Below are 14,309 nucleotides of genomic sequence, written 5' to 3'. Positions count from 1 at the left end.
TGGGACTCCCGGAGGGGGCGGGCTGCCTCTGTAAACATACGCTCCATCGAGTGTCACCGCTTGGAAGCGGTTGAGTGTCGACGGTTTATGATGTGCATACTGATAACATGTGCCTGAGGGAAGAGTTGGGATTTTTTTTGGAGCCTGAGTCCAAGCGGATAGTAGTGGTGTTCAGAAATGCCTAATGAAAGCCTCCCCCCATCTCCCAGCTCCTCCCCACCCCGCCCCAAACTGATCTACCTTCATCTCATTTAGGATTTCCAAAACTGCCCTCTCACCACCTACTGTCACTAGTGTTCTACCCCCTCCCCGCCTTTTTTTTTTTTTAAAGAGAGGGTCTCATGTAGTAGAGGCTGACCTTGAACTCCTGGTCCTCCTGCCTCCAACTCCCTGGTGCTAGGATTACAAGAGTGTACCATCACACCGGCTTCAGAGTTCCCTTTCTGAAGACAGAACTTTTTCTGACTTGACCCCCATATTACATAGAAACATGTACTCGGGAGCACGAAGCTCAAAACCCCAGGGTTTATGGGACTCCCAGGTCCGATCTCTGGGTCCCCAGGTGGGCACATCTGGAAGCGTGAACCTGCAGATCCCCGGCTCGGCATCTGTAAGCCTCCAGCCCAGGTGTGCGCCAGAGGTCGCCGCCCGGCCACACACAATCCCGCGCGGCCGCGAGGTGGCGCCATGGCCGCGGCAGCGTCTGCCGGTTCGGGCCGCTCCAGATAAGAGTGTGCTGAAAGCGCGGTGGGGCTGAGACGCGACCAGGACGCGGGGAGGACGGACCGGCAGGACAGACCGACCGGGGGCCCGGCGGGCGGAGGGCAGCGCACTGCAGCCACGTCCCCCCCTGGATCCGCCGGCAGCCGGGCCCGGGGCTTCCGACATGCTCCCCAGGTGGGTCCTCGAGTTGGCGACCGCGAGGGGCAGGCAAGGGACCCGGGACGGGCTGGTCCTCGCGCGTGGGCCGGCCGGGGAGCATCCTCAGGCGCGGGCGCCCGGGTCGGAGCTGGCGTTTAGGGCTCCGAGTGTCTTTCCTAGAGGACTCGGGACGGCTGGGCCGCTGCTCGGCGCCGGGTTCACGGCGGGGTCAGCGGTCCCGGGCCGGCTCTGCCCGCACATGGGCTGGGGAGGAGAGGGGAAGGCAAGGGGAGCCGGCGGGCGGGGCTGGCAGGGGCGCTGCCCTGGCACAGCTCGGCGCCTGGCAGCGGGGCGGGTGGGGCGCGGGCTAGGAGCTGCCACAGCCTCGGGGAGGGAAGCCGGGCTGGGCTGCGGCCGCAGGTAACGGGCCCGCGAGGCCCTGCGGGCCAGGCGGGAACAGGGGCGGGCGCGCTCGCCGGCGGGCAGGGCGGCTCAAGACTAGGCGTGGGTCCCCGCCGTCGCCGGGCTGCTGAAATTGGGGGCCTAGAGGAGAAACTGGGGGCTGGGTGGGCTAGGGCCGGCGCGCTCCTCCCGCCCTGTCTGAAGTTGGGAAAGTTTCCCCCCAAGTTTGGGGCGGCAGAGTTTCGGGGGAGACGGGCCCGAGGGGAGCTGGGGAAAGAGATGCAGAGTCGAGGCCGGCCGGGGCTGGGTCCGGAACGCGGGTGGGGCGCAGGCCGGGGTCAGGGCCGCAGCCGGCTGTGCGTCGTGCCCGCCCGGGGCGCTGCCCCCTCCCTCCCCTGGGAGCTGCGTGGCTCCCCCCTCCCCCCCACCTGCTTCCTGCCTCAGCCTCCTGCCCCGATATAACGCCCTCCCCGCGCCGGGGCCCGGCCTTCGCGCTCTGCCCGCCACCGCAGCCACTGTCTCCTCTCCCCGCGCCGGGCCGGCCGGCCCAAACCAAGGCCTGACAGCCCCCGGCCAGGGCGGCGCCTCCATGGGCATCGTGCTCCCGTCCTCCTTATCACTTCCCCGAACTGGGGCAACTTCTCTCGAGGCGGGAGGCGCTTCTGACTCGGCTCCTTTTCTCCCCACTTGGGCAAAACTTTTCGGCCCTGAATGACTTTTCCTGAAGCGGACATTTTACTTAAATCGGGTAATTGTCTCCGAAAGGGTCATTTCGCCCGAACAGTTTTCTCCCTGGAAGTTCCCAGCACCCGGCTGGAGTGCCCAGCAGCACCTGGGTCTGGGACAACTAGGCTAACCTGGCCTCCTGTCCATCCCCAGCCTCTCTCCTCCTGCTCCTTCCGTCTGGGGCCAGCGGGCCTAGGTTCCACCGCTCCCAGAGGCCGCCGAGCCTCCTCTGTTAGTGTCCAGGCCTTGGTGCTCCTCCATGCTCCTGCTCAGCTGAGGGGAAGGGGAAACGGAGGGGAACAGTGCTGGGCTGGGTGCGAGCGGCCAGGGCACGGCGTAGCTCTTACCCAGCTGGTGTGTGTCCCCCGCAGGAGAGTGTGCTGGGCAGACGATGCTGGACACGATGGAGGCGCCTGGCCACGCGAGGCAGCTACTGCTGCAGCTCAACAACCAGCGCACCAAGGGCTTCTTGTGCGACGTGATCATCGTGGTGCAGAACGCCCTCTTCCGCGCGCACAAGAACGTGCTGGCGGCCAGCAGCGCCTACCTCAAGTCCCTGGTGGTGCATGACAACCTGCTAAACCTGGACCATGACATGGTGAGCCCGGCCGTGTTTCGCCTGGTGCTGGACTTCATCTACACCGGCCGCCTGACTGACAGTGTTGAGGCCGCCGCCGCCGCAGCAGTGGCCCCGGGGGCCGAGCCGAGCCTGGGCGCGGTGCTGGCCGCCGCCAGCTACCTGCAGATCCCTGACCTCGTGGCTCTGTGCAAGAAGCGCCTCAAACGCCACGGCAAGTACTGCCACCTGCGGGGAGGAGGCAGCGGCGGCGGCGGCTATGCGCCCTATGGGCGGCCGGGCCGGGGCTTGAGGGCCGCCACGCCCGTCATCCAGGCCTGCTACTCGTCCCCGGCCGGGCCGCCGCCGCCGCCTGCCGCCGAGCCCCCGTCGGGCCCCGAGGCCGCCGTCAACACCCACTGTGCCGAGCTGTACGCCTCGGCCCCGGGCCCAGCAGCCTCACTCTGCGCCCCGGAGCGCCGCTGCTCTCCGCTTTGCGGCCTGGATCTGTCTAAGAAGAGCCCGCCAGGCTCCTCGGTCCCCGAGCGACCGCTGAGTGAGCGCGAACTGCCTCCGCGCCCGGACAGTCCTCCCGGTGCGGGGTCCGCAGTCTACAAGGAGCCACCGCTCGCCTTGCCGCCGCTGCCGCCTTTGCCCTTCCAGAAGCTGGAAGAGGCCGGACCGACTCCAGACCCGTTTCGAGGAAGCGGCGGCAGTCCGGGACCCGAGCCCCCCGGCCGCCCCGACGGCTCCAGCCTCCTCTACCGCTGGATGAAGCACGAGCCAGGCCTGGGTAGCTACGGCGATGATCTGGTCCGAGATCACGGCTCCCCAGGCGAGCGCCTCGAGGAACGCGGTGGGGACCCAGCCACGTCACCCGGGGGCCCCCCGCTCGGCCTGGTGCCCCCACCACGCTACCCGGGCAGCCTGGACGGGCCAGGCACAGGCGCTGACGGCGACGACTACAAGAGCAGCAGCGAGGAGACCGGCAGCAGCGAGGACCCCAGCCCACCCGGTGGCCACCTGGAGGGCTACCCATGCCCGCACTTGGCTTACGGCGAGCCTGAGAGCTTTGGTGACAACCTGTACGTATGCATCCCATGTGGCAAAGGCTTCCCCAGCTCGGAACAGCTGAATGCACACGTGGAGGCTCACGTGGAGGAAGAGGAGGCACTGTATGGCAGGGCAGAGGCTGCTGAGGTGGCCGCCGGGGCCGCCGGCCTCGGGCCCCCCTTTGGTGGTGGTGGGGACAAGATCGCTGGGGCCCCCGGTGGCCTAGGAGAGCTGCTGCGGCCGTACCGCTGCGCGTCCTGCGACAAGAGCTACAAGGACCCGGCCACGCTGAGGCAGCACGAGAAGACGCACTGGCTGACACGGCCCTATCCGTGTACCATCTGCGGGAAGAAGTTCACGCAGCGCGGAACCATGACACGCCATATGCGCAGCCACTTAGGCCTGAAGCCCTTTGCGTGCGACGCGTGCGGCATGCGCTTCACCCGCCAGTACCGCCTCACGGAGCACATGCGCATCCACTCGGGAGAGAAGCCTTACGAGTGCCAGGTGTGCGGTGGAAAGTTCGCTCAACAGCGCAACCTCATCAGCCACATGAAGATGCACGCTGTAGGTGGTGCGGCCGGCGCAGCAGGGGCGCTGGCTGGCCTCGGGGGACTACCTGGCGTCCCCGGCCCCGACGGCAAGGGCAAGCTCGATTTCCCGGAGGGTGTCTTTGCTGTGGCCCGCCTCACAGCTGAACAGCTGAGCCTGAAGCAACAGGACAAGGCAGCTGCCGCAGAGCTGCTGGCGCAGACCACGCACTTCCTGCACGACCCCAAGGTGGCGCTCGAGAGCCTCTACCCGCTGGCCAAATTCACTGCCGAGCTGGGACTCAGCCCGGATAAGGCGGCAGAGGTGCTGAGCCAGGGCGCGCACCTGGCCGCGGGACCGGACGGCCGGACCATCGACCGTTTCTCTCCCACCTAGAGCGCCCCTCGCAGGTGCTCCCGGCGCTACCCGGCGGCCCGGGGACAACTGGTAGCAGCGGCAGCGCCGCAGTGGTGGCCCCACCTTTCTACGCCTCACCTGGCCTCACTGCTTTGTGCCTTAACCCGGGGGAGCCGGTGGGGGAAAACCTCGGGACGGGGGTGGGATAGGGGAAGGGAGATTTATATTTTTGATATCAGCTTTGACCAAAGGAGAACCCCGCCTCTCCCTGTGGTTCGCTGGCCCCCTCCCCCGGCTCCGTGCTGCTCTTGGGGGAGGGGTGTCACTATTCGGACGCTCCCAGCCCTACCTCCGGCCCTTGCGACCACACCCATTCTCACTGTGAATCTCCCCGCTGGGGTCGGAGCATTGGGCACAGTTGGGGAGAGGGAGGGGACTGAGCCGGCCGGAGGGCCTCCCCGCCCCCCGCTCCTGCCCAGCCCGGGACTGATAATGTGAAGTTCCTCATTTTGCACAAGTGGCACTAGCCCCAGGGCCAACCCTTCCCTTCCTGACCCACCAGGGTGGGCAGGCCTGGAGCCAGGGATGACAGTCAGTCCTGGCCCACCTGTCTCCGCTTCTGAGGTCCCCTCCTCTCCCTGGGGCCCCATCATATTTATTGCATGCGCCCCAGGTGGCCCCTATCCTGAGCCCGGCTTTAGCTGGGCTGGAGCGAGGTCTCCTTGGTTCCCATTCTGTCCTTTTGTATATTCCCTACTCTGTACACAGGCTCTTCTAGAGCCGCTTCCATTTTCTATACTCAACCAAACAGCAATAAAGCAGTAACCAAGGTCCCTAATCCTGTGGCTCTCTTCTGCCCCTGCACCAGGGTGGGTGGCTGGGCCCCAACACAGGTGTACCGGCTCGAGTCTGCCTCCCCTCTTCAGTCCCCAAAATAGACCAACAGGAGGTCAATTATGTTTCATAACTAAAAATTTATTAAGGAAACAAAACCAGGGTTTCAAACGGGACAGAAAGAAGAAAGATGTTCTCCCCACTTCCCCCACCCCCAGCCAATGGCCTTCACAGCCAGGGGAGAGGACCTCAAAGGGGGTAGTAGCCTGGGCCTTACAACTCAGAGAGGAGGTCTTCTGAGCCCTGGGCACTTGTTCCCCCAAATCACTGTCCTAGACTCTCCTGGACAGCCCTCTCCTGGTAGGGTCCTGAGCCTGAAGAGGGCAGAGCACCCTTGGTGAAGCATTGCTCCTCCAGATGGTCCATCAGGCAGTGGGCTGGGATCCTGTGGAGACTGACTCCTACTCTAACCCAGACTGCCTTCTCCATCCCCTTCACCTCTGTGCTGGACTGAAGGAATTCATTCCCGGTAGGGAGTCTCCAGGTGAGGTTGTGAACAGAAGGGCAGCAAGAAAAAACACAACAACAAAATCCCTCAAAGGCTAAAGGGTCCCCGAGTCCCCTCTTCCGGGTAGAGAAGCAGAGGACAAAGCCAGGAACAGGACAAACGGGGCCCACCTCTACCCCTGGTTCAGCTCTATCTGCGTGGAAGTTTCTCAGAGGTGTGAGGAGGGTTGGAAAGGAAGGAAGGAAGGAAGGAAGGAAGGAAGGAAGGAAGGAAGGAGAGCTGGGAAAGCTTCGTTGGGTTCCTGTCACAGGTGGCAGGGGGAAATTCAGAAGGAGAAGCCCCACAAGGAACTGCCGTGAGGAAGTTGAGGGGCCTTGAGGTGATGAAAGGGGTCAACTAGAAAGGGAAGGCAGACGAAGAAGGAACAGGAAGAGTCTGAGGAAATTTCCCCAAGAGGGTACTTGAGTGAAAGGCAGGCAGTATTGGGAGCATATGCAGGGCAAGGCCACTCAGGAAGCGCGGGCCCAGGACTAGATGTCCTTCCCTCTAGATCCATGGCTGCCCAGGGTAAACAAGGGCAAAGTGCAAGGACAAGGATTGATGTGGACAGGAAGAGAAGAGTGAGTGAGTGAGTGTGTGTGTGTGTGTGTGTGTGTGTGTGTGTGTCGTGAAGGACTAGGGCTGCTGTTATTGACAGAACCCAGTGTGGGTCCATAGGGGATCTAGGCCTCAGGGAGATGACGACCCCCTGGGCACTCTCTTCCTCTCAGACACTCAGGGCAGTAGGTTCTGCAGACTGAGGGCTCTATCATTTCGCTCACATCCGATGGAAACTCTGGAACTTCTGCCCCACTGCCACTACAGAGTGGCTGGGTCCCTGGTGAGTAGGCCTCCCTCCAGCCCTGAAACCAGACAGGAGGGAGAAAGGCTGAGGGCTTGGTGGCCTATCTGGCTTGTCCACCTGTTGTCACTGTAGCCAGTCACCTCCCTGCTAAACTTGGCAGCCCAGGAGGGTCCCAGCAGCTTCCGCCTGACCCTCGGGTGGGGCTCTGTGAGGAGCAGCTCCCCCACAGCACGGCCACGGCGTGAGGTTGGAAGAGGATGGTTTATTGTCTGGGTGGATTGGTGGCTCAGGCACGTGGACATCTTCCGTGCTACACTGGGCGCCTGGTGGCCTCTCAGGAATGGTTCCATGGGGGTGGGCCCCAGTGTGGCCCCCTCAGCCCACCTGGGCCCACGTAAGGAAGGCTGGGATGTCCCTCACGGGCACATTCCTTGTCAGCGCCTTCACACGCAGGTTCCGGTCATCGGTCAGCAGAACCACCTCCCGTAGCAGGCGGATCGGCTCCTCTGTTGGCACAGAAAGCAGATGGGCTCTACTGAGGATAAAGTGTCAAATGCCACTTCTTGTCCTGAGGGGAATGTGGTCTTGGAGGGGCAAGCCCTTTCCTTCTTCCAGACTCCTCCTGCTTAGAGGGTCAGGCTAGGCAAGGGTTGTGCTGCTGCTGTCAACTCTGGCCTCCTGCACAGGACTCTTGTGCCTGGTGCCTGAGAGTACTCAAACTGTTGTCATCCACAGACCTGTCTTCCGGGATTCTGAACTAACGGGAAGCAGCCCCTTGCCACTGACTCCTAACTGTACTGCTGGCCCTAGGTTTCTGTTACCCACCCCACCACATCCTCTCCTTCTAAGGCTGGGGTGTATGTATCAATGTTTTATGCTCCCAGAGGTTAAAAATCCAAAGATGAATAGCAAGTGAGAACCGTTTACGAATGTGGGGGAAGGGGTGAGCTTCAGGGAGCTCTCAGGAGAGGTTGTGCTAAAGGGGCCTTGTGGCTATGGCTAAAGATCTATTAAGTAAGTTATCTACGGACATCTAACAGTACAGAAGGTAAAAAGAAAAGGAGAGGCAGGACTGTCCTCCCAGCTGCCTTGGGCCCCAGGGAGCTCTGTGCCTTCTAGATTTCCTTATGTACTTCTGTAAATACACACACTGGCATATGTATAGACCCCCCTGTAATACTGAGATCTTTTTTTTTTTTTTTTTTTTTTTTTTTGGTTTTTCGAGACAGGGTTTCTCTGTGTAGCTTTGCGCCTTTCCTGGAACTCGCTTTGGAGACCAGGCTGGCCTCGAACTCACAGAGATCCGCCTGCCTCTGCCTCCCGAGTGCTGGGATTAAAGGCGTGCGCCACCACCGCCCGGCTACTGAGATCTTCTTTACCACACTTTCTTTTAGCATTTTATATACTCAAAAATCATTCTGTACCAGTACAAATAGCCTTCGTCTTTTTAGACAACTTTTCTAGCAGTCTTTCTCTGTCTCTGACTAATGTACAGGAGAGACCTTAAAGTGGGGCCCAGCAATCACTCAAGTGATACTCCAAGTCCTGGGCATGACTGCTTGGGTGGCAGGTCTACCCCTAAGCTCTGGCCTGGCATTTCCTAGTGGAGGTCTGGCAGAGAGCAAAGGCACAGGAAATGTCCTGTGGTGTTTGGGGACTGCTAGGGCTGGCAGGCTGGGGGACTGCAAACATCCATGTCTGACCTGAGTAGTTCTGGGCTTGCCAGCTCCAGGCGGGGAGGCTGAGAATTGGCTTTCAGCCTAGGGAGGAATTTGGGGATGAAGAGGGAGAGGCTCATGGGGCTGATGATGGTGAGGAAAGGGAGAGGAGGAAGGAGAGAGCTGTGTATAGAGGGTGAAGAAGGTGGTTCATGAGGAAGGGAGGTCTAGGACACTTCTGTTGCCTGGGCCTGGAATGTGAGTGTGTGGTGGGGTAGTGGTGTGGGGTGCTACATGGGGTTCCCAGCTGCTGGCTGAGTCTGCCTGGAACTCCACTATTCCTGCCTGGGCCTCCGACCAGAAGAGTCCTAGGCCTTAGGTCAGCCAGCAAAGGCCCAGCAGTGCTGGCAGGGGTCTGCAGGGGTTTCTGTGGATACTTTGAGACATTTTTAACAATAAACATCCTCTGTTTTGACACTGGTAACTTCACTTTGTTAGAAACCAGAGACTGTCATCTTGTCAGGCCCCATCCGCCATAATCCACATGATTTTAAAATTCAACATCATTTACACATAAACATTTGGTGATGGTTTCTCTGTGAATCTGACAAGTTAATCTGCTAAGAATTCACACTGACAAATGGGGTTTGATTACACCAGCCGTTGCTGATGTAATTTTGATAGGGGCGGTCCCCAGGATGGCAGTGGATTTCTGTAGGCTGTTTGGGGGTGATCTGGGGGGTGGCGGGACTAGTAGAGCCTTGCTTCCAAATGCATAGGGGTTAAGAACAAAACAGTTTGGTGGCTGAGGATAACTGGACCTTTGCAATCCTGCTTCCCTCTAAGAAGCTGCCCTGGGGCAGGTCACAAGTTCCTCTGGCTCAGCCAGGATTCTAATTTGTCAGTTGGACAGTCCAGGTCTGGCCCTCAGGGAGAGTCCATGTGGCAGCCCCTCTGTGGCAGCAGTGGTGGATTCCTGACTAGCTCCTGGTGGAGAGACGCAGGCATGAGAGAGGGCTGTACTAATGTGTGGGAAGAAGCCCCTAGAGGACAACTCCTGGGTTAGCCAGCAAGCCAGGACTAAGGGCATGAACAGAGGAGTTAAAGGAACAACAGAGATATACACAAATGTGAGCAGAGACCCACTTATGAGAATTACTAGCTCAGCACATGATACTGGGCTAGGAGGGGTTAAGATTCCCTTCCACAAGAAGAAATGTTGGAATCTTGAGAATCAGTAGCAAAGTCTTCTGTATGCCATTGGAACTCAAAGCTGAGATAGTCAGACACTTGAGATTTCTAGGGTGACCCAGAGGTGGGATTCTGCTCACCAAAACATTTTAAAACTCAGCCATGGGCTCAGTCTTTAAGCTCTCCCCTACTTCTAGCTCTAGTTAGCCTGTACAATGCTATAGCTCAGTGCAATAGAGATCAGGAAGAGCGATTCCTGGCCAGGGGCAACCCCCGTTGCAGGCTTGATATGGGTTAACACTCAAATAACACTCTGAAATGGCTAGCGAGGTGAGAATGGCCAAGAAAAAGTGTGCCCACTTGAGGCTCTACTCCTCAGGAGACCATGGCCAGAACAAGCTATACTGAATCATAACATTCTTGCTGTCAGAAGGAACTCACTGAGGACCCAAGAAAGGAAATGGATGCAGACTGAGTGGGGAAGCTCACTGCCTAGAGCAGGGCTTCCTGGGTTAGTGAGGCTTGTTCCTTGTTGCCCTCAGATCACCTGACATTCCTTGGGAGTCTACGATAGGAGGTCTAACCTCTGGGAGGGTAGACAAGATGGCCTCCTCAGGCTTGTCTAGGCCCTATATTGACTTCGCAGGCCAAAGTCAGTAGAGGGGCTCTTCTTAGGGACTATGGATGGGTAGGATAAAGTAGAACAGAGGGATGGAAGGCCCAAGGAGAGGCCAAACTGTACCTTTGCTGGTGGGCATGTAATCCTTAGCCTTGTCTTTGCAGTAGTGCAGGCAGCAGGAGAGGATCAGGTCATCGTTGTTACCCTGGAAGAAGACAGTGTGAAAAGCACCACTGGGCAGGAGGGGGCGCCATGCAGAGGCAGAGTACTTCCAGGGCTGTCCTGGAGTCTTACTCAGGCATGCTCTGGCTCTGCTTGGCTAAGTGTAACTGTCCTCAGTGATACAGGGAACTCTCCCCTCCTGGGCCTTGATGGTGGCCACCCCTCGGCTGCCCAGGTTCAAAGCCTTCTTTTACTCCCTCCTTTCAGGAACACTTTTTATAGTGGACCATGGGCTTTCCATTCTTCCTGGGGGGTCTCACCAGCTGTCCAGTGATGTCCTCACTGCGGAAGGCGATGGATTCAAGTTCATTGCCACGGCTGGTCAAGGCCCGCAGGCAGGAGTCCCGACTCTCAAATCTCCGTTCGAGGAACTCGATGGATTTCCGGGCCTTTTCTTGTACCACACGGGCATAGCCCCCGGCCCGGTGGTCTGTCTCCTGCCCTTTGGCAAGGCCATCTAGCTCATTGATCACTGATGAGACAGAGTTTACAATCAGCAATTATGCCTGCCTTTACCCCGTGGTCTCTGCCCCTTACTTTCTCGGCCAGGCACCTTCACAGACTATGGAGGCCAACCTCTCCACTGGAGTTTTCCAATGAAGCTATGGTGGCAGGATAGGCGCTTGTGGGGACAAGAAAGGGCCCAAGACTTTGAGGGAGCCTCAGCTCCTATCTGCCTCTTCCTCTGAGCCCATCTTCCTCCCAGGAGGAGCTTACGAGGTTTTCTGGAGCTGGCATTCCTTAGTTATAGGATCAAATAAGGAACACAGCAGCAAAAGGGTAAGTGAGGTGTGCGTCCTCAGCTACGTGGGTCTGAACCACAGCAGTCTAAAAGGGGGCAGAGGACAGGGAAGCCACCAAGGAAGGACAGCCAGACTTACTTGCAAAGACCCTGGTATTTCATGAAACCATAACCTTGGCACATTACCTCCTTGATACTTACTTGGTGTGTGTGTGTGTGTGTGTGTGTGTGTGTGTGTGTGTGTGTGTATGCGTGTGCCTGTCTGCCTGTCTATGTGTCTGGAACATGGCTTCATTTTCTGGTGAAGATTCTTTCCAAAATTCCAGCCAAAAGCCTGAGGTCAAGTGGGAAATATGCACTCCTTGGGGGCTTGGGGAGAGTTTGGGGTCTGAGGCCTCTCCTTAGTATAATGATTCATAGCTTGGGGAATCGGCATGAGCATGCTGTTCCATGGTGAGCCTGGCACTCATTGTCTGGGTATTCAGAAACATTTTCTGGAAAAGGCCAATATGGGAACTAACACACACACACACACACACACACACACACACACACACACACACACACACACACGCTTTTAGCACCATGAAGCTGCATGGTCCACACAATGTGTGGCAGTGGTGAATGGGTGGTATGGTACAGCAAACAGAACATCAAACAGGAAAAACTGGTATTCTATCCCAAAATCTGCTTTCCTGCTTCCAAACTAAACAGGCTTCAAAGGGGACGCTTGTTTGTGCTTCTGCACCAGGCGGGACTTCTCAATGCTGGGGTCAGACCTAAAGAGCACAGAGCAGGTTAAAGAGCACAAGACACAAACATGGAAGGCTGTCAGCTTAACCCTTTGTTGCTCTGGTTATAGGGCAGGAGTCCACCAAGGAAAGCGTGAGGGAACAGGAGCTCCCCTCACAGCCCTAAGAACAGGGATCTGCCTAGCTGACACAGGGTCAAAGCGCCTGGTCTGTGTGGCTGCAATACTGCTGTCAGTTGCTAGTACCCTTAGGGTCATTGACTTTGCTCTGATGTATCCTCTAGGTTTTCTTATGCTTGTCCCTTTCCTACCAAATCTGGATTTCTCTACCAAACTTAGGCTCTTCAGGACCACGGGCCAGAGCTCTGACTTTCGCTGTCTTTCTCAGGAACAAAGATGCTAGGCACCAGTGACTGCTGCCTAGGAAGGCATAGGAGGTACCTTCTCAGTCTGGGGAGGTGACCTGGAGACGGCAGGGAGCTTTCTTGGTTACACCAATTACTGACCATCTAGCAAAAGTGACCAATCTACTTTTTCTTTCCTAACTGAAAACCTCCTGGGAACAAAGTCCAGCAATAAAGCCTGTAAGCCAGTCCATCCAGGACCCAGAGAGGCAAGCAGAAAGCTCAGGGCAATGTGTGGTTCTGTTGCTCTGCCTTCTTTTGAAGTGCAGCAAACCGTCCCTTAGGTCTAAGGGCCTGGGTTTAAGAGGTTCTGTCCAGGCCACATGGGGAGGGGAAGGAAGACAGGGAGGGAGGACTGCTTGCTTCAGTGCCAACATTCTCAGGTGGTGCTAACGTGTTTCCCACAACCCCCCAGGGTTCTACAGACTCTGCAGGGGCGGATGTTTCCTGCCCTTTGTTTCCACCCCCATCTGGCACTAAGACACTTGGGACTGGGAGGGAAGGCCCAATGGAACATCTTGGCATGGATGTCAGAGGTGGCCTGTCAGGCAGACTGCCAGTCTGGTGCCTTTTCCAGAGAATAGGGTTCTCGAACTTGCTTTAGATGGCTGCTGGGAGAGAGGCATTAAAAATCCTGGGCTGTGCAATTATCTTACACAATCCTTGTCCCCACAGCACAGCCATCAGCTATAGTAGCTACATCAGCTCTATTTGACAGGTACCTAGAGACCAAAGCATAACCCGAGGCTGACCCATCATGAAGCTCCAAGAACTAAGGGTACCCAATAAGTCTCCAATGAGCACTACAGCTAGGAAAAGCAGGCATGCTGGACCCCGAGATGTTTCCCTCCACCAGTACCAATGGCCCAAGTGGTAGGAATTGAAAGGCGTGAGCCAAAGGTCATGCTCTGGAGGGTTCCTGTCAGTCTGGCCTTAGGGTGACATTGGCCAGAAGAATGTTACCTCGAACTAACAGAATGATCATGAAAAGCTACAAGACAATCAGACCAAAGGCATCTAACCACTTCAAAATCCTCCCAGCCTCCCTGCCAGACCACCCAGCAGCACTGCCGTTATCTGCCAGGGCTGAGTGTTTACCAATAACGGGAACCAGCTTTGCTGTTTTACTGCAAGCTTTATAAGGAAAAAACAAGGGCTGGGCTCATGCAGCCGCTGGTTGCTGGGACACGGGAGTCCATTTGCTCAAGCAGTTTAAGCCATGGATCAGCCATAATAATTTGAACTACTCTGATTATTAAACAATTTTTCTTGCCCCATGCATTCCCTGCAAATCCTGTCTTACACATGCACAGCCAGGTCAGCCTGCCTAGCTCCGGGCATGTGAAGAGGGGTTGTGCACGTGCAGGGCTGCTGTGTCTTCCCACCCAGCTCACCGATGAGGGGCACCACCAGGATGTACTTCCTGCTCTCCAGCAGCCGGGCCAGACTGGCCAGGTGGTCAATGAAGCCGTTGGTATCTGGTACGAGGAACAAGGGTCTGATCTCCAGCTCCATCTGCCTCATCTGACTCTGGTCTTCCAAAACAGCCTACAGGGACACAAAATGTGAGGGAGCAAGAGAGTGAGCAGGCTGGCGAGCCAGGGCCCTGACTCAACAGTGTGTAAGCATCCTGCCCCCACACATCTCTTCCCCCTCCAGAAGCACAGCCACCCCTTCAGGCCTGAGGGACAGACCCACGGGCTGAGCGAAGCAGTGCAATCAAAACCAACACAGACCAAATGGCCCAGGGATGAGATCTCACTAAATCTTGGCTATCACTGAGAAAGGACCCTGATGATATTAAAAATAAGTTTCTGAAAGGATCTTAAGACTAGAAATCAAGAACTTAAAAAAAGGGAGTAAGTAACTCAGCTAGGAAAGGGGCCCCACATGACATAGCAGCATGCACACGGCACCTCTCAATCTGACACTTAGGAAAATCCGTACCAGAACTGATCTCTCCCTCCTTCCTTCCTTCCTTCCTTCCTTCCTTCCTTCCTTCCTTCCTTCCTTCCTTCCTTCCTTCCTTCCCTCCCTCCCTCCCTCCCTC

At 57.5% G+C, this 14,309-nt stretch overlaps 2 protein-coding genes across 5 annotated transcripts in view; one reads left to right on the top strand and one right to left on the bottom strand.

The window, feature by feature from the left end:
* The first annotated feature begins 352 nt into the window (after window positions 1-352).
* Hic1 (HIC ZBTB transcriptional repressor 1) lies at window positions 353-5,316 on the top strand. Its single transcript, XM_059269527.1, has 2 exons — window positions 353-897; window positions 2,361-5,316. The coding sequence occupies exon 2, from the start codon at window positions 2,381-2,383 to the stop codon at window positions 4,523-4,525; it is 2,145 nt and encodes a 714-aa protein (XP_059125510.1). The 5' UTR covers window positions 353-897; window positions 2,361-2,380; the 3' UTR covers window positions 4,526-5,316.
* A 1,598-nt stretch (window positions 5,317-6,914) lies between these two features.
* Window positions 6,915-14,309, bottom strand: part of Smg6 (SMG6 nonsense mediated mRNA decay factor) — a 246,475-nt gene continuing 239,080 nt past the window's right edge. For all 4 annotated transcript variants that reach the window (XM_059271180.1, XM_059271179.1, XM_059271181.1 and 1 more), the window contains 4 exons: window positions 13,654-13,807; window positions 10,623-10,834; window positions 10,264-10,345; window positions 6,915-7,178 (listed from right to left, as the gene is read on the bottom strand). In XM_059271180.1, coding sequence (XP_059127163.1) covers window positions 7,048-7,178; window positions 10,264-10,345; window positions 10,623-10,834; window positions 13,654-13,807 — 579 coding nt within the window. In that variant the 3' untranslated portion in view covers window positions 6,915-7,047. The remainder of the gene's footprint in view (window positions 7,179-10,263; window positions 10,346-10,622; window positions 10,835-13,653; window positions 13,808-14,309) is intronic.

This window comes from Peromyscus eremicus, chromosome 8a, assembly GCF_949786415.1.
Source record: "Peromyscus eremicus chromosome 8a, PerEre_H2_v1, whole genome shotgun sequence".
Lineage (NCBI taxonomy): Eukaryota > Metazoa > Chordata > Mammalia > Rodentia > Cricetidae > Peromyscus > Peromyscus eremicus.
The sequence above is the reverse complement of the archived record's forward strand: the minus strand, read 5'-3'. Positions and strand labels throughout refer to the sequence as shown.

Excerpts from the sequence above, each read along its gene's own strand:
- Hic1 (XM_059269527.1), top strand. The coding sequence starts at position 2,381 with ATGCTGGACACGATGGAGGCGCCTGGCCACGCGAGGCAGCTACTGCTG.